General features: G+C 44.1%; 1 protein-coding gene across 6 annotated transcripts in view; it reads right to left on the reverse strand.

The window, feature by feature from the left end:
• RAVER2 (ribonucleoprotein, PTB binding 2) overlaps positions 1–27,211 on the reverse strand; it is a 36,457-nt gene extending 9,246 nt beyond the window's left edge. For all 6 annotated transcript variants that reach the window (XM_019291518.3, XM_010408734.4, XM_019291517.3 and 3 more), the window contains exons 1-6: positions 24,442–27,211; positions 9,364–9,430; positions 7,920–8,389; positions 4,474–4,665; positions 3,428–3,554; positions 2,446–2,528 (exon numbers count right to left, since the gene is read on the reverse strand). In XM_019291518.3, the coding sequence (XP_019147063.1) occupies positions 2,446–2,528; positions 3,428–3,554; positions 4,474–4,665; positions 7,920–8,389; positions 9,364–9,430; positions 24,442–24,483 (981 nt within the window). In that variant the 5' untranslated portion in view covers positions 24,484–27,211. The remainder of the gene's footprint in view (positions 1–2,445; positions 2,529–3,427; positions 3,555–4,473; positions 4,666–7,919; positions 8,390–9,363; positions 9,431–24,441) is intronic.
• Positions 27,212–27,306: the final 95 nt, after the last annotated feature.

The raw sequence follows: 27,306 nt of genomic DNA on the forward strand, positions 1-27,306 counted from the left end.
TCACAGTGCCTGCAGATTGGCAAGTCTATGAAATATCCACACTGTTCATTCAAAATATTCTGGATCAGTTTGCCACCAGAACTGAGCCACTTAATTAATAACTTGGGGGCACCACCTTCAGACTCTGTCACTGGTATATTCAGCATTATGAGCTCAGGCCAGCACTGAGGCTTAAAGTAAACTTTAAAAGACATCAAGGTTTATGCTACAGGCCTGGAACTGTCTGGCAGCATCATCTGCCAGGTAAAATAGAGGTTGTTCTATAGGTTGTTGTACAAATATAAATATACAGGACACTGTGATCATGCCAAGTACAGCCTTCATAATTTGGTGGGTTTTTTTGAGATCTCCTACATAGGAAAGACCACCTAAACCAGGGAATGAAGACTGCAAAGCACCTCCCAAATATTTCCAAGCCTAGGCTGTGTCTCTGGGTGGCAGGGTTAAATTCCCTGGGGAAAAATTCCCTCTATGCCTAAAATATGATCTTCTGGACTCAAAAATGTGCCTTTTCAAACAAAAATGTGCCATATCTAGATTAGTTATGCATCTATTTTAATTGTCTCAGTGATTTCCAGGAGAAATTATCCAGGGCTGTTTATTGTCACCAGTGCCAGGGGCTGTTCCTTCCAAACTTGGCTACAGCAACAAAGCAAAGTGGTCCAGTTGCAAAACTTTCAGAAATAAAGAGAGTGGAAAAATCAGTTTGGTCAGAATTCTCAGAGGAAAGGCTCTGGATTTATAAAGATTTAATAAATCGCTGGATGACTGAGGAAAACATCCCTGAGAAAGCTGAAAATGCATTATTTTGGCACAGGATAATTTATAACTAAGAGAAATTAAAAGCAACAAGTTGAAAATCAGGCTACCTCGAGTTGAAAGATTACTGGGTGAATAATCTTCAGATCCCCTCTGCTGAATCCCTTTTTAATAATTATTTTAAAATGTTTCCTCTCATTATGTCACTTTACAAATCCCCAAATACAAAATACAAACCCAAGACACGCAGGGAGGTGAATCAGTGTGACTGGGGAGGTGTTTCAGTGACAACACCGAATTTCAAGACAATAAAAATAAAACAGAGACCTGGTTCTCTGGCTTTAGAGAATGCTCCAAAATAAATCATCCAAGAAGAAAAAAATGTGCCTTATAGAAGAAACTGGGATCATCAAATCCTTATAAAATTCAGGTTTGGAGCTCATTAAATGACAGAAAGCTCCCAGGAAGAGAATTTTAAGTCTCTGGACAGAGAAAACACTGAGTTGTTTGGCTGCAACTCTCCCAAGGCAAAAACCACTGGAAAAACCTTTGAATCATCATCAGTCCCACTGTTAATTGTGTAAAACATCCCTGGCTCCAGCTGTGAGCACCAAACACTCACACTGCCTTCCAAGGAAGCACAGGCTGAAGAGACAGCAGCAGGAACTTAAACAGACCAATTGAAAACGTCATTTAAATTAAAAAAAAAAAAAAAAAAAAAAGAAGAATGATGTATTTTTTTTATATGGACAAAAGTAACCTATTGGATGGGGCAAAATGAAGCAGCATTTATTCAAAATGAATATATTCACCTACCAGTTTTTAGAGAAAAACCAGAAAAGCTCAATATACTTAACAAAAGGAGTATTTCTGCATTTTAGTTGGGTCTTTTCTAAGATCTCTAAGTCTGTCTTTGCCAAAAGAACAGGAGAAATAACTGATGCTGAAGGAGATTTTATTTTTTACATGGAATTTCTGAAATAGCAGAAATAGTAAGGCCAAGTGATTGACCCCAGTCCCTTGCAGGTATTAGGGCAAATCCCTACCATGAATATTAAATTCAATTTTTGGCTCCTGGCAGAGCTGGAGGAATCCTTGAGAGAAGCTCAGCTCAAGGCACAAGGTTGTGGGTGCATATTCTCATTCTCAATTTCCAGCACAAACTCATCCCAAAGATCCTTCCCATTATCTTTCAGGAATTCTGGTGTCCATTTGGAATTACAGGAGAACCCTGGGGGGTTTATGAGTAAGAAGCAACATCTGCAAGCCACTATTTTTTATGGCACATGCAGCACATTTGGGTCCCTGCAAGCTTTAAAATGAAGATAAAGGTGCTGAAATTGTTGGTTTGAATCAGATAAACCCATAAAGTCTCTGCAGGAGTGTGGATGAGCTGTTCCAAGAGAAAGGGACGTGCCAGGCTCCTTGAGAGCTCATTTAAAGAGGAGTTTTTCTGCCAGTAATGACAAGTTTTGTCTACAGTGGCAGGTTCTAAGTCAAAAGCTCAGTCTAGATAAAATAACTCGATTTTGGACAGTAAGCACTGCCTGCTCCCTCATCTCCTAACTTTCCTGACAGCTTTAACAAGAACACTTGATTTTAGCTGCAAATCCTTAAAACTTCAGGATTTCTCATGTTAAGATCTCCCCAAATACCTCTTTTGATGACAGTTCTTTTGTCACATACCTGATGAACTTTATTCAGCTGCAAAAAAGGTGAGCCCACTGCTGAATTTATGAGGTGAGGTAAACCTGCAGATGCTCCAAGAACTGTTATAGAAACACACAAAAAGATTACACATTTTACAAACTAGGCAAGTAAAAATCTTTGGAATGATCCTATATTTTTAAATTTGCTTTCCAGGAAATGTTCAAGTGTACAAAGGTCAGTATGAGGGAATGACAGACTCCTTTAGCTTGGGAGAGGTTATGAAACATCTTAATACATCCAGCTTTGATATAAAATGACCAGCACAGGAGAGCTCAAAGGTCCCTCCAGGTGCTCCTCCACACCTGAGAGCTTCACTCCAAGATGCAGCAGCGCCTGAGCTGATTCCAGGCCACAGCTTTATCTGAAGTGCTTTAAATTCAGATAAAGCTCAAGTGTTTCTTCCCTGAAGTGGCCACTTCACACTCCATTTCTGTGTGTTTTTGTCACCACACTCTCAGCTCTCCCCCACTCCATCTCCTCATTACCTGGCTCCTGTTCTGAGCACTTTCACCATCTGAAACGGGATTTTTGGGATTTATGTTCATTCACATCCTAATGAGAGCAAGGAAATGTTTCTGGCTAATGCTGTGGCAGCAGCCAAGAGAATAAAGATTTACACTGGGCACAGGAGAAAGACTCAGGCTGCAAAATTCAGATCTAGAATCAGATCTAAACTTACCAAAGTCTTGCAAAAGACATTTCTTTCTAACCCCATTTCTTATATAAACATTCAGAGCCCACAGAGGGTATCTGTAGGAAACACTGAATTTTACCCAAACACAAGAGTGTAGCAGAGCACCTCTTGCTTTTGCCTTCATAAAATGTAAATTTGTCTCCACAAACACACTGAAACAGTGCCTGCACGGATTGGAAAACTGTATTTCTACTTAATTACTTTGCAAAAGCCTTGCAGCACTAAGGACAGGGTTTAATTCTGAATTGTTTTAAAACAGCTTACCAGGTTTAACAGTGTGGCCACGCAACTGGGGCTGCAGCAGCATCTGCAGCATTGCTGGATTATTGAAACTCTTCATGATCTGCACTGGATTTGGCTCTGGAAGCAAGCCCTTCCTATTGTTCCTCATCTCCAATGAAGAGATACAAAGGTGTTAGAAGCAGGAGAAAACAAAGAATACATTTCAATCCCTCAAACTTGTGTGATGCCAAGGTACACATTGCATCTGACACAGAAAAGACCATTTCCTTCCCTGTTTCCTGCTCTTTTTCCCCTCAAATGAAACACCTAACAAACTATTCCAACAAAATTTCAAGCACGTTTCTTTTTTTTCCCTTAAAGCCAGAGTTACCATTACAGGAGCATAAGGAAGGCACTGTTGCCATGAGCACTGCATCTTGTAATAGACTTCTTATCTCTTTTATAATGATGTGGTTTGAGCTGGCTGAAGTGAGGGAACTCTTCTACCTCTCCATTTAAAGCAGCTCCATGTAACACTTATCACATCCAATTTTCTAGGAAATAATTTGATAAGACGTGGGTGTAAAAAGCTTTCTTCTACCTCGAGCATGAAATGAAACTATTTCTCCTGCCTTGAAATTGATCTTAAAGCTGACAAATTCTTGCCTCTCTGTTTTAAACCAAGTCTTAGCTCATCAAATGACTCATTCCCAGTCACTTTTCTTTTGAGCTGGAATGATTTCTCTCACAGAAGATTACATTTACTAAAATCCAAGAGCTATGTGGGTGTAACTTTGTGGTATATTATGGATGTATTTTATCTTCTTCCTGGCCATCTTCACCTAGGAAGGAGCCTGAACTGGACTGATTATAGAGAATTCCAGAATGGTTTGGGTTGGTTAAAGCCCATCCAGTTCCACCCTTCGCCATGGGCAAGGAATCTTCCACTACCCCAGGTTGCCCCAAGCCCTGTCCAACCTGGCCTTGATAAACCCAAAATGCTTCCAGAAACTTGGCTCCTTTTCCTCACACAAAGCCCTAACTCAGGCGTATCAAGCTCATCCCCAAGAGGTTTCCAGGGATCTTACCATCCTTTGTGCTGCTATCAGAGCTGCCAAGGTGCTCCTGCCTGGTGCTCCAGGGGCACAAAAGGACACCTGCACCCTCTTGCCGTTGATGGACACCCCATCCATGGCCCCTCGCACGCTCTCCGCCTGCTCCGCGGTCTCGTACTCCACCACGGCGAAGTCCCCGCTGCCGCCGTCCTCATCCTGGGCAAACTGCAACAACAACAGCTCCCAGCACTCCACAGAAACCTGGCAATGCCAGGAGCTGCCCTACAATGTTTTCACCTGTCCCTTGCAAGATCTTGCACAGCTGACACAACCCAAGGTTAGTATTTCCCCAAACCATGAGGTTTCTTTCTCGAAGTGCTGGAAAGAAGTTGGGTATCACATCTTCATGTATTTGGCATTCATGCTTATCTATTCATGCTTATCTCTTCATTATTATCTACTCATTCCTTCTATTATCTCTTCCATTCCCACCTTCACTTCCACCTCACCTCATGGAGAACCTCAGCTGTGAAACACATTTAACACAAATTAAACAACAAAGAAGGAGTGAGAAGCAAACTGCAAATACAGCTGGATCTTACAAGCATTTTTATTTTGCAAGATAATTATAAAATCATTATTCTTCATGTTTTCAGCCTGCAATAATCAAAATGTCATTCATCAGGGTGCATGAGAGCTGCTGAAACATGCAACAATGCAAATTCCACCAGTATCTGGTGCCTTTTGGGAGCATGTGAAGTCTGTGGTCGTGTGGAATGCCAAGAGAAGATGCCAGACTGATCAATCAAGCAGACTGGAAAAGGGCTTACGTGGCAAACGCTGCTCTGGCCTTTGTGTGCAGAGTTTGAGAGAGAATGAGCAGATTTAAATCAAACAAAAAAACGGGGTGAGAAGGGAGGGATGAAGCTTAGGCAAAAATCTCCAGTCCTCAAATGAATGGGAATGATAAACTGATACCAGCTCTGGTGTGCAAGAGACAAAACCTCCTCCAGACTTCACTGGATAAAAACAACCTCAGCCCCACAAACTTACCCTGACAACTGAAATATAAATGTCAAAGAGTTGGAAGAAAAGGAGCGTGGTCAGATCTTTAAAGGCACTGTTACAGCCTGGCCTCTGGGCAGAGCTCTGGAGAACACATATTTTCATATATAAATACACACATAGATGTGTATATGTCTATATTTTATATTTATTTTTTATTCTGATACCAGTTTAGGTGCACTGGTAAAGACCTGAGGGACTTGTAAAAAGAAGGGTTTGAAGCTATGGAACATCTGTATTTTAGTTTCAGCTAAACTGAAACACAATTAAAATCTCCCTTAATGTGTTCAAGTGCAGCTACCAATACTCTTGGCAAAGGATTTAGGAATTTTTAAACTTCCCAAGTAAACAGGTACTGAAAAAAAGCTCTTTATCCCTATCCAAATTAGGCTGGAGTCCTTCTAGTGACAATTTCAAGTGACAGAAGAAAAGAATGAGGTTTTCTGGTCCATTTTGTTGAAATAAAGGACAAAACACGTTTTTCCTAATATCCATGGGTAAGTATCTGGCTTCAGCTCCTCCTGACAGAACATTTCTGTTGTCAGTAGAGGAGAAATCAAATTGACTTTCTAAAAAATGGTAATTTTGGAACAAGATGAAATAACCCAGAGTTCATTTCATGAGTTCAGGTAAGAATTTTGGGCAAAGATTGTATTTACTGGATTAAATACTGCAGGAGCTCCAAGCAGAACTAAGCCATAGAAGCACCACAAGAGCTACACTGAAATTTTCCAGACACAAAACATTTCTCCCAGTCATTCTCTATTGAAATTCCCTCCACACTGAGGTTTCTGTTACCCTGACCTCTCCCAGTTTTTGTCTCTACCCACCCCATCACATCCCTCCTCTTCGCTTTTTACACCTTTTCTTGAGTCTTCCTCCTCCTTTCTTTGTCCTCAATTTTCAGGTCATCTCACTCATAAACCCATAATTAATTAGCACTGTTGTGATGAGAATTCATCCATTTTCTTCCCTTTCTCACCTCTCAAATCTGAACTATTTGTTTTCCTACCTCCACCCTCCTGTATTTTATAGGAACAGGAATATTTACTGACCTAATGCAGACACTCTCCTCACCCACACCAAGTGTGACCTAAGTTTTATTATTATTTTAAAAGGTAAAAGTCAATTTTTAAGTGCCTCTAACTGCACAGCAGACCCCTGTTAGTGAAACCCATCCTTCTCCAAGAAGTCTGTTATTCTTTGAAGCTCGGAGTTTTTAAAGGACGTTGAAAAATTGTTGGGGGAGCTGATAAGAGCCCCCAGATTATCTGACATCTGGAAAAAAAGCCCTGAAGGAAAAGACTTAAAAGGATCAATCTGTTTAGCTAATTAAACAAAGATTGAGCAGGAGACTTGATTACAGCATTTAATACCGTCTTACAGGAAGAAAATAATGGGGAGCAAGATCTCCTTAATTTAGGCATGAGTGAGGTGAGGCTGAAGCCAGACACATTCCCAGGCACGAGTTCAAAATAGCCAGGAATGGGCATTTTCTGGGAAGAGTTCATTCCAATCTATTAATCTCCTGATATATTTGGATCAAGGATGTCTAAGGATTTACTCTGGCCAACTAGAAATTCCTGGGGCTGGAAAACAGCACTAGGGAGGATGAGAAGGCCTGCAGGTGGTCAGGCTGCACAGCCTGATGGACCTTCTGCTCCGCATGCTGGGAATCTCCGGGTGCTTATCCCTGGGGCTGATCCCTGAGCAGCCTTCCAAGAGACTTAAGGGAAAAAAAAACCAACACAAAAACAACCCTGCAACTGAAATCTGTGTGACTACAAGGAAAGCTTTCCTTCTACTGCCTGTTTATGGTGACCTGTCTGTGCCACAGCATTTATTTGTGGTCTCTTAGCTCACAGGCCACGAGGATGAGAAGGAAACCTTCGCACCACAAAGGCAAGGATCTACCTCTTCTGTACTTCCAAGCTTTCCAAAAGGTGTGTCACTTCTATCCCTGGCAACACCCAAGAACCCAAGCCTGCATCTTCCTCTATTAGGGAAAAAACATGTTAAATATTAATATATGAGTTATATGAGGTATTTTACATGCCCTGAACTGTTGCACTTGTGGTATTCATAAACTCTGCCTTTCTTTACCAAGCAATGAAGCCATCAGCAATACTTCCTTTAAAAGCTCTCAAAAATACAATTATTTCCAGTAAATGACATAAGGGGATGTCTTACAAACATTTTGCTGGCATTTCACTGGAGTGGTATCCTGCAGAATTCCCAGACACCACGGACCAAGCACTGCACGCCCAGAGCAGTTAAGCATCACTACTCACATCACTGAGCAGATGCACAGCTGAGTGATTATAGGAAAAACAGAAGTGGAAGACAGCAAGAGTGAAGTGAGCCAATACTGCAATCCCAACCTTGGTTTTCCATAAGACAGAAATCCAACCTACCTGGCAGAAGACAGGTTTGTACTTCAGGGAGAAAGCCTGGATCAGTTCTTTCGAATCAGCGCAGTCTTTTTGTAATTTATCCACACAAAGGCACTTGGAGTGAATAAGGTTTGTGGTCAGCTGGTTCACATCCATCCACTGTGCAAACAGAGTGCTCTCCTCCAGCTGCTTGCCCAGGAGTTCCAGCCTGGCCTTGGCAGCAGAGTCCTTCTTCATGTATTCCACGAATCCATAGCCCTTGGAATGGCCGGTGAGCTCGCTGTAGACCAGGAAACACCTCTCCACGTTGCCATAGGCACGCACCAGTTCCTCAAACTCCTCTATCCTGAGGGAAAGGGGCAGGTTGGTGATGCACAGCAGAGCATCCGTTGGCTGGAGCTGCACGGAGATCTCCTTCCCACGGAGGGAATACTGGTGGAACTTCCGGATGGCGCTCTGGGCCTGCTCCCCGTTTAACAGGGTGACAAAAGCTGCAAGAGACCAGCAGTGGGGACATCACCTACCCTGGCTTACCTGCAGCCACACCTCTCCCTCCCCCTGAAACCACAGGTGAGAGCTGCAGGTTTACCCCAAAGATAAAACAGATGAAGATATCTATTGTATATATAATATATATAATGTCTAGAATCTGGGATTATCAACTGAACACCATGAGCAATTAACTCAAAAAGTGACTGTGTTGTGATGCACACAACTTTACTCCTTGTAACCCAACCAAATTTTATATATGGGGAACTAAATTAATATTTATTTAAACTTATTAAATATTTAAACTAAATATTTAATTATTTACTAAATTAAATAGTCCACTGAAGTCAACACGTTATGGATTCTACCGAATCTCTTTGATGACAACATCCACAAGTTCTCACTTTGGGGTCAACAGAAAGTCTTTCTTTTCTGGGTTTTCACACAATCACACAGTCCCAGACTGAGTGAGGGTGGCAGGGACCTCCTGAGGGCCTCTTGTCCGACCTGTTCCTCAAGCAGGGTCACCCAGATGGCTTCCCTAGTATCCCAAGCAATGGAGATTCCACAACTTCTCTGGACAACCTGCAACAGTGCTGGGTGGCCCTCACAGGGCAGAAGTGTTTCCTGATGTGAGCAAACTGCAAATGCATCTGAACTGGGTAGGATTTCCTCTCAGGCACGTGTGGTTTGTCCCAAGAGACGCCTCAGGACCAGTTTTCCAAAGGGATTCAGCCAGCTGAGGTCTGCTTTGTCCCAGAGGGACACTCACTAAGGAATAGTCCTGAGAGAGAGCAGAAGGGACCAAAAAACTTCTGGTCAACACCAGAAAGTTTCCAACTCCCACTGGCTTCAGCAGAAGGTGACCGAAAAGGCACTGAGGGACACCAGACAAGCTGTGACAGTCCATGACTTCACACACAGCACATGATGTTCCTTACAGAATTGAAATATATGGAAGTTTTTAAGTTCTCACCTGTTCTTTTATTCCTGTCCACGTAACAATATTTGATTTCATAATCTTTAAACAAGTCGTGGATTTCCTGCAAGTGAAAAGTAAAGTAACATCACATAAAAAAGTCACCAAACCAAGCAAGTGTATAAATTCATCCTCTTTTCAAACAAAACCAAAAACTTCCCCAACAAACAGAAAATTTCACCATAGAAACACTATCAAATATTTGTTTTGAAAGGAGTTAGTTATACTGCTGCAGCAATGCTTTTCTCTCACATAAAAAACTGGCTTACTGAATTTGATTAATGTACTTTTCATTCTCTGAGGTCACATAAACACAAAAGGGCATCCTGTAACTGTCTTTTGATAAAGACAACATCACAGCTCATTAAATAGCAAAACCCTCTCCATTTCTCTGAAGTACAACTGGCAGAGCTAAAATACCACATGGACAAGGAATGCTGGCAGCGTCACATCACCAAACTTACTGAGGGCAGCAATGCTGCCCCAAAACCCAACAGTTGCTTCAGTTTCCTGCTCAAGTTCACTTTAGTAGATTTTCACTCTTAATAATGGATATTCTTTCACCCAGCAGATAACTGTGGCCAGAGTACCCCCTGGAAAGTATCCTCTCTCAATTACTGCACAGATGCTCAACAGAGAATCAATCCCAAGAGTGTTATTTGCTCCTACTAATTAATGGGAAGAGAGGAGGGGTGGGTAAGAGCAAGTCTTAGAGGAGTTTGCTACAGCTATTCCCAGAAAACCAAGGCGCACATGCCCCAAAAAACCCACAAATTATTGTTTTATGTGCTGAGAAAGGAGATGAACATTCATCACCCCAAGGAGAAACCAGGAGCAGTAACTTGGATATTTATATTATTTTAGCTGAATAAATCCCATACACAAGAGTGCAAAGTGATTTCAGCAAACAAAATAATCAACCAGCTTTGTCTGAAAGTTTAATTGCAGCCAATTTCCAGCAGCTGAGTGGAGTTGCCGGTTTGGTAATTCAATATATGGAGCCTAAAGGTTAATTGGGTTCTCTGTGAGTGGTATCAGGTGCACACCTTTTAGTCAAGAGAGCACCAATCTCTGGTTTCACTATTTAACAGCTGTCAAATAGTGCATCAATAAATTATGGCAGCATTTCTCCAGCTCCCACACGTCCTCTAATAAGGTGTGATAAGGATGGGGTTTCTGAAATGCAAGATACGCCCAAAATTCAAGCCAGGAAGGGGATTTGAGTGTGGACACCTCTCAAACAAGAATTAGACGTTTCATTCTCAGACATGAGAGACTGAGAAGACACTTTCTGCACAGTTTTGGCATTTCACTTGTACTGTATCACTGACGACTCCAAAGAAATTATACTCTGAAATAGTCTGAAATAATACTCTGAAAAAGAGGGACCTATCTGCCCTTTTGATTTCCTGTATTATTTTACAAGAGCAACACTGAAAGTTTTATATGATGATTGGGTAGCAGGAAATATTTTTTCAAACAGCTCTGAAGCCTCTCTTGAAAGTCATCTGTGTATCAGGTGATTCCACATGATTTCCCAGTAACAGCCTGAAACTTTGAGAGGAAAAACAGCCCCTAGTAAACAACTCTTTGGGGGATAATGATGTAAAATATGATGAACACATAAGGGAGATTTAAAATGAAAGCTTAATTTAAGCACAGAAATTCTGGTAAAGATTTTAACACCAGCTTCCACAGGTGGTTGCAAACACTGCCAGGTTTGTGCAAAGGGCTCTGCCAGGAAGGTTCTGGTTCTTGTGCTCTCCTGGGCTCTTGGCAGGGCTGAGACCTTCACCTGTGGAACTGGGGTTGTGCAGTGTTTCAGTGAAAGCATTTCTCACATAAACACCATTTGTGAGGATTTACAAAGATAAAACACACCCTGCCAACTCTAGGAAAATGTGTACTCCTTCAATTAAACAGCTGGAAATGTCTGCGTGTTAACACTGAGATTTCTCTGCTTGCTAAGCCAGCTTTAACTCAGGCACTTCTCTAAACTTCATCTCCAACATCTCCCAGCACTCAGGTCTGGTATAAAAGGGGGAACAGTGCTCCCATTGTGATGCTGTTTCCAGTTCCTACTCCCCACAGCTCAGGGCAGAAGTGTCAGCAACAGCAACGGGAACGACTCAGCACTGATCCCTGTGGTCCAAGCAGGTCCCCAGGATCGGGCCAGGAGGGAATGTTTACTCTGGGAGAAGAAGGGGGTCAGCCAAGTCAGGTATATCCTCTGCTGCGACCCTCTTAACTTGCAAGGAATGTAAGCAGAGGGATGTTTCCCTGAGAACGGCAGAAACAAACAGCCGCCGCTCGTTCCCAGTCCCGGCGTTCTCCCGGCTCTGCTCCACGGAGCTCCCGCACCTCCAGCCCGGCAGGCAGGGAGCAAACCCCGAGCACTGCCCTTAACTCTGAGGTGTAGCAAAGCAGGAGTAGTAAACTCAGTGTGGCACCACACCTGAGCAGCGGCGGCCAGCCCAGGTGCCACCCCCTTGTCCATGCTCCGATATCCGCATCCAACATTCCGGTGACAAAACTGCTCCTCCTAAAGGGCTTTTTCCCCTTTAATAAAGGAATTAATCTGCTAAACTACAAAACCTGGCTGACAACTACCACAGTAATCCTCATTTAACTGTATCCTACTAAGTCTAAACAACAGCAACATCTACCAACACGCTGAAGGCCCACACTGGACAAATTGTGTTTTGACAACAAAAATGTTCAGCAGTTCTTAAGCTTTCCGGTCCCTTCCAACCCAAATCATTCCAGGATTTTTTTATCTTGGAACAAAAATATAACCAACAATCCTTAGCTACTCTACAGCCCCTTCAACCCTTAAAAGCAGATAATCTTATCATCAATAAAAATTAAAATTGTAACTAAGAAATAATCAGTCATACATGGAAATTAGCAAAAAAAGCAACATCAAATGTAATAAAGGGAGTTTAAGAGAAATCATTCTTTTTCCTTTAAAAATTGGATTGTTTACTACTGTAAATGCGGTCTTGAAATACCTCAGTTCTTGCCCTGTCCTGTCTTGTCCTGGGTAGAAAAACAGGCAACCTGAGTTTTCAGCACTTATTACCCATTTGAGACTTGCACCTCCGAGTCAGAAAGAATTCCTTAGAAAGAATCTTTGTGTTTAGTACCTGCATTGTTTGAAACATAAATGAGAAAGGGAGCCATTCACAGGGACATCTGCCCTGTTTATCAAATTAGTAAAGCTCAGTGGTTTATTTCTAATAAATGCAGCTTTTCCTACCCAGGATCTCAGTGCAAGGGAAAAAATATCCAAGAAATTCTCAGTGCTCACCTGGAACAATACATAAAATATATACAATAATGTACATAGAGCCTACAGCACACCAAACCCAAGCACTTTTCTCTCTCTAGATGTAAAACAAGACTTCATATTAGATGCAGTAATTGTGCTATTCTGGCAACAAAATATTTAACAATTCTAAGGGTGCCCAGCCAGATTTCTGCAGTGAGTTTTAGGGAAGTTTCCAATATAAACACTCTCCAAGCCTGGTCTATAACTTGGCTCTCACTGAGCAGCTGAAGGCCTGAACTTCACATGCATATTCTGGAAATGGGAATCAATTAAGTTTAAAGTAGTTACTTGGCTAACCAAGACGTTTTAAATCATCTCACAGCTGAAAAAGGCTTTGTTTCCAGTTGTGCAGGCAGGGCAGGAAAAAGAGAACTCAGAAAAAAAGCTTCACATCTACAAATGATATAATGTGGTGTTCATTTAATTCAAATTTTAGGCTGCTAAATACTTGAGTTCATGACATGACACATGGATTTCACTGCACATATTACATAAATAATAAGTAGTAAACAAGAGGATATTGACACAGTTTAAAGTAATAGAATGTAACTAAGGGGAAAACCCAGAGGCTCTGTCAGAGAACAAGTGGAGCACTAAGCAGCAACAAGAGGGTTAAGAGAAAACCCAAAAGGACTGATGCAAAGTGCAATTTTAACCATCTCCTGACCACAGACGTAGGAGGGCCTCAAAATTTCATCAACTGCTGGATAAATCCCCCTGTGCTCCTAAGAAGCAACATTTCAGGCAAAGACTGAGCTCACCACACCTCTTCCTTCACAATTTCCAAGTGGTTTTCAGTGCTGGGATAAAGGAAGTTCTCAGAGGAGCAAAGGTGGAGGATCAAGTGGGAGATGTGGCAGATGCTGACCTGCCCAGGAACAGCGAGCACTGAGGTGTGTCCCAAGGCTCCTGCTCAGCACATTCCCTCTTCATTTCCACAGCCCAAACTAGGAAACCTGAAATGGATTCAAGCCTGTTATTCCAGGCCATAAACTGCTTTTGGGGCAAACCTTTGTGTTTGAGAACTGATTCTCACTTTTTTAAGATCATAGCCTTCAAAGATCTTTAGGGAAGTAATGTAAGAACAAGTGATGACAGCAAAACAGGAGTTTTTCAATGAAATGGAAAACCTTTTCCTCTGATCTTCCAGAGACTTTTGAGAGTGTTGGTAAGAGGATCTCTATGGGACTGGAAATTAATTCCATCATCCTGGGCATACTGGGCAGTGTGAGAGCTAAATAAAAGAGGGAAAAGACATAGAAAGAGGTAACTTGAGAGAGCAAGAGCTCAAAGCAAAAGAAAAGTAATAAAGAAAAATGTTAAATGTACATCTTAAGGCACGAGAGCTGCTCCCTCTCCACAATGTGCCTTTCATGTTCAGGCAGTGTGACAGAGGAGTAATGAAAACACAAAGGCCCTTCTACTTAAAGGTCTGGCATCCAACAGATTGGAGAGAACACTCCCTCAAATCATCACACCTCATTAAAGGCTCTCCATCAAAAAGGAACAAGGAAAAACTCTGGCTAATCCAGGGAGAAAGGGAAAGAAATGCTACAACCCCACCAGAGCAGCACCATGCTAAGCAGTGATTTGGCTTTTGATCAGGAACAGACACCAGTGAAAAGAACTGAATGGGTCCACCAGGTCCCAGACCAGCAAATGAATCCCTATCCCAGGTGCACTGTACCAGTTTTGTACCAACACCTCAGTGTTTCACTGTTCTCTGGATTCTGCACGCCTCAGGAGAACCACGGGGTGTTAAAATAATTAACCAGCCCTACTTTGCTGAGTGCCCTACATTAAAGCAGAGCGTCCCCTCCATCGGATTTGTTCTGTAGAACTGTAACGTGGTGGCATTTAGGGATAATCAACCCTAAAATGGTTGGGAGCGAGTGCATCTCCCACAGCATCTTATCTTATCTGTACAGAGGGGAAGCAAAAAGCCAACAGCCCTCGCTGGGCAGCTGATCTTGGCACAGAACACTGGAGATTCGGCTACAAATCTCAGTAATGATGAGCAAAAAAGATAAATAACCCAAGGTCTAATCTTCCCAGCAGGAACCCCATGGGATAGGAACTGGTATCCCATATCAGAGTCTGCTGATTGTGTCCCAGTGATGAGCCACTGCCCCTATGGAAGTTCATCAGCCATAAATATGGAGCCACTAACAGTGAAAAAACAATAAATTGGGGGAAACCAAAATCAATTATTGTAATCCATTGGGGTAATTACAGAAAAAATCCAAAAGAAACAGAAGTTGACACCAATGTCCTGGTTTGGGATGGGACAGAATTAATTTTGTTCTTACTGGTTCAGTGCTGTGGTTTGACTTTAGGATGAGACTAATGTTCATAACAGGAGGATGTTTCAGTTGTTGCTAAGCAGAGCTTACTCTGAGCCAAAGACTCTCCAGTTTCCCATGCACAGGTGCATGGAATGCCAGGAGGGAGCAGAGCCAGGACAGCCAAAGGGATATTCCACACCACAGAATGTCAGTATATAAACTGGGAGCAGCTGGCATCAGTCAGTGGGTGCTGAGCAACTCTGCTGGGCATCACTTGTTCCTCTTGGGTTTAATTCCTCTCTTGCTCCTTTTTATTACAATTAATATTAGTATTATTAGTCTTATATTAATTTTAGAAATGTTTTATTTTGCTTCAATAATTAAACTATTCTTAACTCCCAAGCTTTACTTTTCCCCTGATTCTCCTCAGCACCAGAGCAGTGAAGAAATGAAAAAGTGGCTGTGTGGTGCTTATTTGCTGACTGGGGTAAAACCAATACAAACTCCTTTTTAGTGAGGTACAACTTCACTTCCATTCTGCTCATCCCGAAGTTCCCGGCATCTCTTTATCAGAAAAGGAGAGAGGAAGGTGTTATTTCCTTCCCTCCCTCTGCTCAGAGCAGTCCTCCTGCCTCCAGAGCACTGGGAGCAGTTTTAGGATAGTTCCAAGGCCCTTCTGGTTGCAATTTCTGCTCTTACAGCATCCCATGGGACCATGTTCCTTGTGCTGGAATGGATGATTGATCAGGGCTGGTGGCTCAGGGAGATGCACACATAACAAGGCAATGCAAGAGACCTCCAGCCATGAGATCCCTGATCCATTGCCAAGCACTGATTACAATAAAAGGCATCACTACAACCACGCTCACTTTTAAGTCTCTTGGCAAAGATTCTTCCTCCAAACATCAGTCTTACCACAACACCACATCAGAGGCCATTCATGCTAACAAGAACAGACTCGCTATCTGATATTCTTCAAAAGGACTGACACCAAGGGGACAATCTTACTGCAGAATATCCCATATCACTGCCCTGCCCTAATGAAGCCACAAAATGACTGCTCTGCTAAGAGCACACAGCACTTCCCCACTCCTGCAAGAAGAACTGGAACTGGAGGAGTGTGATCTGGCAAGGCTGCAGGAGGAGAGTGGATCACTGCTCTGAGCACGCATCCCGGAGAAGCTCCATGGAGAAACAGGGAAGCCTCTTGTGACCCTCCACACAGCCTGCTCCACTCTCAGCACTGAATTCTGCTTTTTAAGACACAGTCACTGCTACAGATGTCAAAGATCTGAAGATTTGGAGAGGTCAGCAATAGCCCATGGCCATTTCTAGGTCATTATCACACCACACATTTGATACTGTGTTGGAGGAATCCCATGAGGATGAATTTGGGGAATTACCTGGCAACTCTGGAAGAGTTCAACAATGATCAACTTGCCAACTGAGCAGCAAATGGAGACTCTGCCTTCAAGAACAGTGAAGATGTAAAGATGTTTACCACAGATCTGCCACAAAAACCCCTTTCTCCATGGCTGTAGTGAGAGAATTGCCTGAAAAAACATCGACCCTGCAGGTTTCTATTTGTAGGTTGAGCTCTGTTTGGTTTCTAAGACTGCAAACCTGTTTCTGGTTCAGAAACCTCATGGCTAAGAGACATTTCTTCTGTGGCCTCGAGAGTAATTTATTTTTTTAATTTAACACAGGTGGGGCTCCAAAGGTAATCGAAGATTACAAGTACAGTAATAAAGTTAATATGTAGCTACAACTGGCAGAGGAATTATATTTGTTATATAACTTCATATTAAAAAAAAGGTTTTTTCTTACTTTTCTGACAAAACTGAGTATCTCCACCAAACTCTCTCTATCAGCAGAACAGTCGTTTTTCACTTCAAAACTATTTTGGTAAATCTTGGCCTCACTCTTCACTTAACAACAAATGGCAGCAAAGCCAACACCCCAACGCTCAGAGATGAACAGTTACATTTATGAAAACCTATTCTGGGAGACTTGGCTGCATTTCAGTGATGTTCATCTCCCTCTTGACAGAGAATAAACTGGCCAGGTCAGAAATAGTTTATCTGATTTTACTTGGCTCACCCATTACTTCAAGGAGAAAACAGAAGACAGACCCGTGTTTGCCACGGGTGTTAACTAGCAACAAGAAATGTTAAATTCCACAGTAATTTTGGAAATATATAACAGCCAAATACACAGGTAAGATTTAACATGCCTGACCACAAACACACTTCTTTCCAAAACTGCTCCAGGACAGAAACTTTCTATAGCACAATTCTTCTGCCTTTATTACCAACACCAGTAGCTCAACAACGTTAAAAACTAAAATGACAACTTGTGCATTTCAGGATCTGTACATGGTATACAGGGCAACATTAGAACCTGACATATAAAAAAAAGGCATCTAAGTGCTGCCTTTAAGCCATCAAACAAAAAGGCAAACTTCCAGAAAACTCCATGGCTGCCGAATTTGACCTTAATGTTGGTATTTCCCTGTAGCACACTCCGGCTGAGCAAGCAACGCCAAACTCGACAGGCTCCATACAGGTGAATTCCCACCTGGGAATTCATGGAGGACCTGCAGTGGGATCAAGGGACACAACTGGAGTGCCAGGGAGTGCTCCTGTCCTGGCCATCCACAGCAAGCATCTGGCGACACACCAGCAAAGCCCTCTCTGTCAACACCGTCACTTCATGAAGAGACGCCGAAGATTAGCAGCGTTCACCAAGCTGTGAGTTTGCTATTGATCAGCTCATCAGGCTCCTATAAATAGAGGTGCCTAAAGCACCTTAACAAAGCTGTCATCTCTAAACTTTTAACCATCCCCGACCCCACTAGGGCAGGGCCAGACACACCGCGAGGCACGGCGTATGCGAGAACAAAACAGCCAGAAGTGCGGCGGCCAGCTGGGTGCTGCGGGTCGGATTACAGCGAGCGCTGAAAGAGCCTCTCCAAAATGAATAGTCCCTTTTTCTGCCGGAGTTATGCAGAAACTGAGAGTCTGCACGTGCTGCTCTTACCCGCAGGTAGTAAAACCACCTGTGCTTTACAGAGGGGGGAGGCAGACGAGGAGCAGAGCAGAACAAAAGCCGCAGTCACTTTTTTTTTTTTTTTAATATACTTGTGCATCAAGTTGTGTGTTTGGAGCTGGTAAAGTGACTGTGCAGCTAAATCACCTCAGCATCTGACTCACAGTACTCGGTTGAAGAGTTCAGCGATCATCTCCTACCAAGAGCAGCAATTTGAGCGGAATTTTCCTAAACCACCGTCAGACTGCGGAAAACCGCTTTCCCTCGCTACGTCTGGCTCACCTCACAATAAAAGAAAAGCCAGTCTGGAAGCTTTTTAGCTCCGATTTCGCACCGAAAGCGGCTGTGCTGCAGTGCCCTACCTGTGCGCACACAGGTGCCGCCTCGCCGGCGGCGCTCCCGTTACCCGTTCACCCACACCGAGCCCCCGCCAAGCTCCCTCACGCCCCGGGCCGCGACCCCGGCTCCCCGCGGCGAGTGGTGCCCGGCCAGCCCAGCGTGGCCCCCGGTGAGGGCGCGGACGGGCGAGCCGGAGCCGCTCTCCGCAGGTAACAAAGCCGCCCCACGCAACCGATGCCGTGCGGGGCAGCGCTTGGGGGAAGGCAGCGCCCCGCGGCCGCCGAGCCCCGCGGGGGACCCGGGGCTGCCCCGCGCCTCCCTCCCCACCGCCGGCCCCTGCCTGAGGCGCGGGCGGGAGCGCGCCACGCCGCCGGGCGGCTGCGGGCAGCGCTGGCGGCCCTACCTGGCTGCTGCTCTCGGCCGGCAGGTTCCGCAGCAGGATCTTGCGGCGGTTGCCCAGCTCGCGGCGGGTGCTCGCCAGCCGCCTCGCCACCTCCTCGGCGCTCAGCGGCGGCGGCTCCGCGGGCAGCGCCGCGCCGCGCTCGGCTCCCGCCGCCATCTTGCAGCGCGCCGGGGACCGCGGGGGGAGCGCGACGCTGGGGCCGCCCCCGCCCTGCCCCGCCCGGGGGCAGCCTGAGGGAGCCCCCGGGCCCGGCCCCTCGCGGCCGCCAGACCCCGGCCCCCGGAGGGATGGGGGGCAGCGGAGCAGGCTCGGCGCTGCTCGTAACGGAGCTCCAGGGGGTGTGTGGGATGAACGGGAACGCAGCGGCAATTTCACAAAACGGGCTAGGTTGGAAGGGACCACAGAGGGGCATCTGGTCCAAGGTCTCTGCTCCTGCAGGGTCATCCCAGAGCACATGGGTCCAGACGGGGCTGGGATATCCCTGGTGAGGAGACTACACCCTCCCTGGACAATCTATCACCCGCACGTTGAAGAAGTTCTGCCTCCTGTGCAGGGCAATTCCTGGGCTCAGGCCCTGCCCGTGGCTCTGGGGCCGCTGCCGGGCCCCGGAGCAGAGCCCGGGCCCTGCCCTGAGCCCTCCCTGCAGCCAGGGACAGCCAGGGCTGAGGGCCCCTCTCAGCTGGGGCTCCTCTCGAGGCTGAGCAGCCCCGGCTCCCTCAGCCTGTCCCGGGCACGGGGATGCTCCAGGCCCTTCCTCAGCTGCGCAGCCTCCGCCGGCCCCGCTCCAGGAGCTCCCTGGCCCTGCTGGGCTGAGGAGCCAGAGCTGGGCACGGCACCCCAGAGGTGCCCCCAGGGCTGGGCACAGGGGCAGGATCCCTCCCTGCCCTGCTGGGAATGCTCTTCTGAAGATCCCGTTGGCCTCTTGTCCCCCAGGACACTGTTCTGGCTCAGGGACAGCTTGTTGTCCACGAGCACTCTCAAGCCCTTCTCACTTCATCCCCACAGTAATGCATCTCCAGAGAGATTTTTGGGAAGGATTTGAGTGCTCTGGAGGAGAGCTGTGGCTCTGTTGTGAGGGGAATTGCCCCAGGATCCACCCTGACGGAGACCATGGCCAGGGCACGGTCCCTCTCCCTCACTGGGAGAGGGTCACCTCCCGCAGCAGGAATCATTCCCCAAATCCCCATCATTGCCACCTTCCCTGGATACAGATCCACCCGGAGAGACCGAAATACAGAACAGCAACAAAATAAAGCAAATTCCACAGATTGAATTAGGCTGGAAAAGACCTCTGAGATCAAGTCCAACTTTAGCCCCAAGTGGACCCAAGAACTCCACTGGAGGTCAGCAGGCACAATGCCCCAGGATGATCTTGTCCTAATTTTATTCCTCATCAGAAATGTGGCAAACTAATCAAAATCCATGAAAATAGGTAAAACAGCACCTGGGTGCTGCACTGGTGACATGGGGGATGGGCACAGGGCTGTGACCTGCCATAAAAAAGAGCCCAACCTCACAACAGAAGGACAATATTCCAGGGAATCAATATAAAATACATTTCCACTTCCATGAAGCCTCTGTCCATAAAAACATTTCACTCCGTTAGTCAGCACCCACTTTAAAAAATAAAATAGGTTGTCCTCTCGGAAAATCCATTTCTCCTCTAGCATAGCTCCTTGCAATGTCATTTACAACACAGTAAATTTAGCTCTTAACGTTGTCATCATTGCTATAAATGAGTGAAGAATAATTTAAATATTTGTAGCCATTTTTAGACACAAGGCCAACCACAAAGAACAGGCAAAAGAAAACCCAGACGTGAAACATAATAATCTTTAAAAGGAAATTGGAAGAACGCTTGGAGTTAAACTGGGTGTATGTGATTAAATTCTTATCAGGAAAATCTAATTCTGATGGATAATTCTTGACTAGGTTTAAGGTGCCTTTTTAATTATCAGTTACAGATTAAAAAACTCCACCAAATAAATGATTTCAGAAATTGCTTTAGCCCAAACTAAAACAAGTTAAGAGTACAAAGTATCTTGGACTTTCATTACTTCTAAAATTAATTTTAAAACTACAATAATCAAAGTACTTTGTCATTTATTATTTTAAAAATTGACAGCTGACAAGCTTCTGTTCAAGGGCTTCCTTTTCCCTAATGTTTTCTCAAAGAGGTAATGTTCCTCCTTTTTCAATATTTGCACTATTTTTAATAAATAAAATAATTGGAAATGAGAGGTGTGAAGGGTTCATCAATTATGGGACGTAAATTATTCTGGGATCATGAAAAAGGAACACTTTTCTCCTAGGAATACTGAAACACATAACATCTCCTCAAAAATAATCACCAGATTAAGCAATTACAGATGAAATTATGGATCTGCTCAAACATCATAAAATTTAGTGATGCTCATGAAGGAATTCAAGCAGAGTAATTAACTTTACCATTAATTTTCCAGTCTGAAGGTGGACACTACTTCACCTGTAACCACTGCTCATTAATCCTACCTACTGCCCTTACCTCCTCAAAAATTGCCTTTTTTGGGTCTTTTCTGATGGGCTGCAGGTGTCCTGAATTTAAGTCATTTAAATTTAAAGTGCACTGCTGAAAGAATTAGTTCAGAAAGGAGCAGTTTGATATTAATGGCACAAACAAAATTCCTGCAGTAAATAGTTCCAGAGAAGCTCCAGAAAATAGGAATATATTCAGAGAAAATATAAAATATCAGAGAAATAGGAAGTTTTTTCTTGGTTAGGGATAGATATTTAAAAGATTGTATTTTGTAGGTCAAAGTGTTCATCTTTTCCCCCCTCAGTGTTCATGTCCAGGTGCTAACAGTCTCCCAAAAAAAGAGCTGTCCTAGGAGGAAGAGGATGCTGAGGCAAGGCATAAAGGTATTTCCTTAAGGAATTTCCTCCTGTTGAGTGCAGTCCATCTTTCTCCATGAAATATTTGTATGACTTTACCCAGACTCCTTTTCTGGAGCTTCCAAACCAAACCCCTCCACGTTTATGCTTTGATCTAAGCATTCTCCAGTTTTCTAAAACACTTTCACTGGGTTTCAATATTCCTGCAAAAGCAAAAAGCATTATTAAAAAAATAATAGAAAAATAATAGAACAGTCCAGTGTAACCTCAAGTGGAACTTCAGTTGTGCTGCTGCCCTGATGCTGCTACACTGATAAACCACCTTGTACTAATTTAATTTAGTTCACTGAACTCCTTGCTAATTAAAGAGTAATGTACCCAACCACAGCAGTTGCATTTGCAGCTCTCCTAAAAAGATTAATTTCCCTGTGCTTCTGCAGCTTTGAAGTCATACCAGCCATATATATTTTATAATTTTTATGGAATGAGTGTGAATTAGAATTGTGTCACAAACATTCTTTTGGAATTACAGGTGCAGTCAGGTGTAATTGTCCAGGCTGGGAGGGTGGAGGGTGTCAAAAGTCCCTTCCAACCCAAACCAGTCCAGGATTCTGGGATTTCCTGTGATTCTACATTCAAAAGTACAAACAAGTTCGGGTCTGTGCAGATAAAATGAAAGCCAAGAACTGAGAGCATCTGCTGGATGCAAGACCCACCTGATATTCCCAGGTATTTGAGACATTGGGAATGTATCTGTGAGCTCTTTAGGTAAGTGATTGCTTAATGAAAGAGAAATTAAACAAATGCTTCCTGCAGGGGGGGTGTGGAACCCATCAGCTGCTGCATATTCCACAAAATCACGGATTCCCATCACCACTCTATGTCAACACATAAACAGTACCATTCCCTTTTGTCCCTGCTGCTCTCACTGTTCCTGCTCCAGCTGCTCCTTTTGTTTCATTAAGACACTGAGGTTTTGAATCCAAAAGATGCAGATTTAGTTTTCAACACCAATAATTAGTTTGGTGATGATCACCTCACAAATACACATTGCATCCAAAATACACCACAGGTGCCAAAAGGAGTTCCTTTATCCTGTTTTTTCCTACAAATTCCTATACTTTTGGCATTCTCCATGCACCATTCCATGACATGCCCAAACCTGGGATGTTTCTTTACTCCTGTTCTTCCACCCAGGCACAAAAACTCTTCGCCAAACATTTTAAGTGGAACCTGCTGGCTGTGAATTTGCTGTAACCCTGCTCCTGAGTTTAGGAATGATGGATTATCTCAGGATCAGCCTGGTTAGCAGCTTCTCCTTGGTTCCACTCTTTAACTCAGTGGCCTGCAGATAAATAGCAAAAAGGTGGGAGAGTTCAGAGCTATAACTTCCACAGTGAGTAACTCCTCCAAGGAAATCGTTACTGGGCTGTGCTGTAATGGGCTATTTTGGGACCTGTGGTCTCTGCAGTAGAATTTAAAACCTTTGTTGCCCCATGCATCATTAGATCTGTGTGGTTGTGTTTAAAAGCAGTAAAAAAAAAAGGAGTAAATATTAAAACACCACAAAGCAAAGCCAAGTTCTTGAATAATAACTGAGAACAAAGGGAAATAAGATCAAGCAACTACAATTCTCCTCAATAAATGGCCCAGATATTCACAGGGGAACCTCTGCAACACCTCCTGAATCAATGCCCTCCCTGCTTTAAATCACCATTCTTCCCACACAGGCTTTAGTTTTCCCCATTCAGCTTCAAATTTAGTCATTACTTATTGGCACCAAGTGCATTTTGGCAATTTTAGTATTAAAAAACATCCAAATGTTCCTTGGATTCCTGGCAAAAGCAGATCCAGCCCCACATTCCTACCAAGAGTATTTTTATTGGCCAGCCCATGAATGTGCTGCAAATGGGAATTCCAAATCATTCTGTCTCAAGATTCCCTAAAAAGACCAATTTTCTAGGATGTGGAAACTGATAGTGATAATTCACAGGGAATTATAAAATCATTTCCCACCAAAAAATAGGGAAATCATAATGCTGGGTATAAAAGCATTCCATAGGGTAAATCCATACATCTCCATTACTGCTCCTTGGATCCCACTAATTATAAACCAGGAGGAAATCTGCTGGGAATAACTGAGGAGCTGGGATGTTCTGGGAGGGTGCAGGCATGGGACCAGCAATTTGTTTGGATAAGATAAACCAGTCCATGATTTCTCCCTGCCAGCAGAGGCTGGAATTTCCAACACCCCCACAATATTTTGTTCTTAAAAACGCTGTAACTTGTTACACATGGAAAAAACTTGTTCAATATGGAAAAGTGGCCTAAAGGAGGGAAGGCAAGAGAAACATTCCCAAGAAGTTTATGAGGCTTTCAAATGTTCTGCCATTCAGTTATAAAGAGGTTTCCATAGGAACTGTCACCCAACATGCTGTGCCTGACTTCTCCTTGTTCATGGAGAGTGAAAAAAATCCATCCCCTTCCTGTTTTCCAGGTTTCTTGGCTGAGGTTTTTTGCTTTGTTTATGGAGAACTTGGTCCAGCTGCAATAGAAATAAACCCATTATTAAGGAGTTTGTTACTATTATTTTGCAGCCATTAGATCATGTTACTCAACCTTTAATCTTGCATGTGATTTGCATACATTATACCAAGAGAATGGATATTGGGAGCAACTTTATGGAAGTGTCAGAATGTTGGAGAAGTGAAAAGAAGGATATTAAACTCTCTGACTGCATTCCCAGTTTCCTGTTGCTGGTGCCAGCCCATCTTGGGGTGTCTGCCTAACTTCATTACCTCCAAGTGCAGTGGAAGGGTTTTAAAACTGGAAGAATCCATCAGTGTTGGCTGAAGTGGAAATCCCTGGCAGTCTGATAGATCGACTGGATTTAAGGAAAGCCACCAGTTTTGTCAGGACCTTGGCTGCCAACACCTTCCTGAACATTTTCCCTGCAAAATGCCTGTGAAAAATGCTGACTTGGCAGTTTGGGAGGCTGTTCCCTTTATCCATGGAGTTGTTCCAGTGCCAGGTGAAGGTGGGGTGGAAAGATTCCTTTCTGCCCTGTGCTTTTGGCCAAGAGATTCCCTTCCCTGCTGTCCCTGCTGTTGTCCCAGGAGAGGCAATCCCAGCAGAGGGCACTTGCTCAGGCAGTGCTGAACCGGTGGATTTGCCAGTGCCAGCTCCAAAACCAACAAACAAGAGCAAACCAGGATTGCTCCTTCCCAGGGCAGCCCCAGCCACTGCTCCCAGCATGGAAACCAGCCCAGGGATCATTTTTTTCCACAGGATTTAGAAGAGGCCTCTGTGTGAGCTGAAGAAAACCTGCAGATCCAAGACATGTTCTGCCTCTGCCATCACATTCCCGCTCCTCTGCTCACAGCGTTGCTGTTCCAAGGGGATATCGACGATCCCATGGGACCTTCTCCCGAGGAGGAACCAGCAGTTCTTCTGAGCAAGGGCTGGCACTCACCCCAGCTGTGTCTGGCACCTCACTAACGAGGCAGGGCTTGGAGAACTTCACTCTTGGACTGGAGTGTCCAAATTCCACTGCAGCCTTGGCTCCAGGAACGCTGGTCCTTCTGGGCCAAGGTCCTTCCGTGCTCAGCTCAGAGCACAAAGCACAAAATCATCACCTCTCGTCAGCCCCAGGGCTGCCAGTCAGGAGTATGAAATATTCCATAGCACTGAAGTTCCTTTTTCCCACTTAGGCTCCCTGGCACAGGGGGGTTTGTACAGCAGAACAATCCAATGGTTCCCGAGTTGACTGCTGCAGGAATTAATATTCCAAACATCACTGACAGCCCAGTGCAGGCTCCTTTGAAAATCCCAGCCATAGCTGGGAATCTCTTTTACAAACAACTGAAATGGGCAGCCAAGAGCTGGAACGCTACAAATTAATCTTGGAACTCACTAACAGCCTTTTGGATTACCTGCACTCTCTCAGATCCAGGACTTTTGCATCCTATTTTTTATTCCCTTTTCCATATTTGCTGCCAGCTTACTCCCAGAGTTTTTCCTCTGACAAATCCACTTTCTGTCCCCTTGCCCATTTCTGGGTCACTTCACAGAATAAAGCCTTTGAGAGATCTCCCTTTGCCCAGTTATAGTCACAAGTCCTGCTGTATGTGAACGTCTCCTGAATTCCCATCCATCCTCTCTGCCCTTGCCAAGGGCAAGGATAAAGATAATATTTCATGGCTGAAGTGGCCTTATAAAAATGTTCATGGGCAAATTGTACCAGGCTTGTCTTTGCAAATCACACTTTTTAGCCAGGCAATAGCATAAATGAATTTTTAAAAATAATCTTAATGCATTTTCAATCAATATATTCTGCCCATAGAAACGCTTCTCCACGGTTCCTTGGATATAGGAAAAATCCATACACTTGGCAGATCCCAAATACTCCAAGCATCGAGTCAATTTAACATTACTGAACACAAACTAAAGGCAATGCTCATTTTCATTTTCAAACAACCCTTTTTTTGTTGGGAGAACGAAAGAAAACCTGCAGGAAATTACTACAACTATGATGCAAAAATGAAAGAAGAGGAAAATTAATGGCCATAAAGTCTTATCAGTTTAGGGAAGGAGGATCCAGGGTATAACTGCTCCTTTTATGATCTTGCTGCTCAGTCAACACAGTAAAATGATGATGGGGAGGGAAGGCCATGGCAGGACACAGGCAGTAAAAATGAAGAGCTCTCATGCAGCTCCTTAAAAACCCCAATCACATCCATTATCAGCAGTGTTATCTTTCCCAGCATCCCATTTATTCCTGCTGGGACAAGGTCAGTGTCAGTGCTGGAAGCTGGGATTTGGCACACCTGCAAATCAGAGGGTTTTTTCTGTAATTACTTTTTACCAGCAAGTGCTCGGGCTCTTGCCATCACTTCAAGTTAAGCAGGGCTATCCTGACCCCTCAAATCAAGAACAGTTTGTACGTCCCAGAAAAAAAATGATGAAGCAGCAGCGAGGAGAAGCTCTTGAAAAGCTTTTAAGGCAAAAGCAAAAAGGGTTTGATTGCTGGGACTTCCAAGAGCTGTTCCAAGGTTCTGGAAGCTGCTGTGCTCCTGGCAGAGCTGCAACAGAACCCTGCAAGCACCTTCTGCTGGCATGGAAGGTGAAGAACCACCAAAAAACCTCTCCCCTGAAATAACATTGTAGCTCAAGTAATCAACATGATGACATTTTCCAATGTATGTGGTTATTAGTGATATTTCTGATACATTTTATCAAAAATGGTTTGTCCCAGGGTATCCAAGCACCAGCACAACTTTGGATTCCAAACTGGAAATGAATCAAGGCTGATACCCAGGGCATCAGCTGCAGAGCTCGGAGAGCACAAAGCAGAGGCTCAGTGGATTCCTGCAGTGCCTGGTCAGCAAAAAGCCTCCACCTAATCCTGCTCAAACACAGCACAACAGCAAGTCCAGAGCCACTGAGGTTTCAGGAGAGGATCAGGAGAATAAAACCCTGAAATTACTGGATTTGGTGACTCCAAGCAGTGGTTGACCACTTCCAGAAATGTCATTTCCCAAATAATGACCAACAAGCTAAAAAAAGGCCTTAGAACTTCTATCAATACTGTCATTTACATTTAAGTTTACATCTCTCAAGGCTGTTGATAAAACTGTAGGAACTGGAGTGAATTTTCAGTCCTG

Source organism: Corvus cornix, chromosome 8 (genome assembly GCF_000738735.6).
Source record: "Corvus cornix cornix isolate S_Up_H32 chromosome 8, ASM73873v5, whole genome shotgun sequence".
Classification (NCBI taxonomy): Eukaryota; Metazoa; Chordata; class Aves; order Passeriformes; family Corvidae; genus Corvus; species Corvus cornix.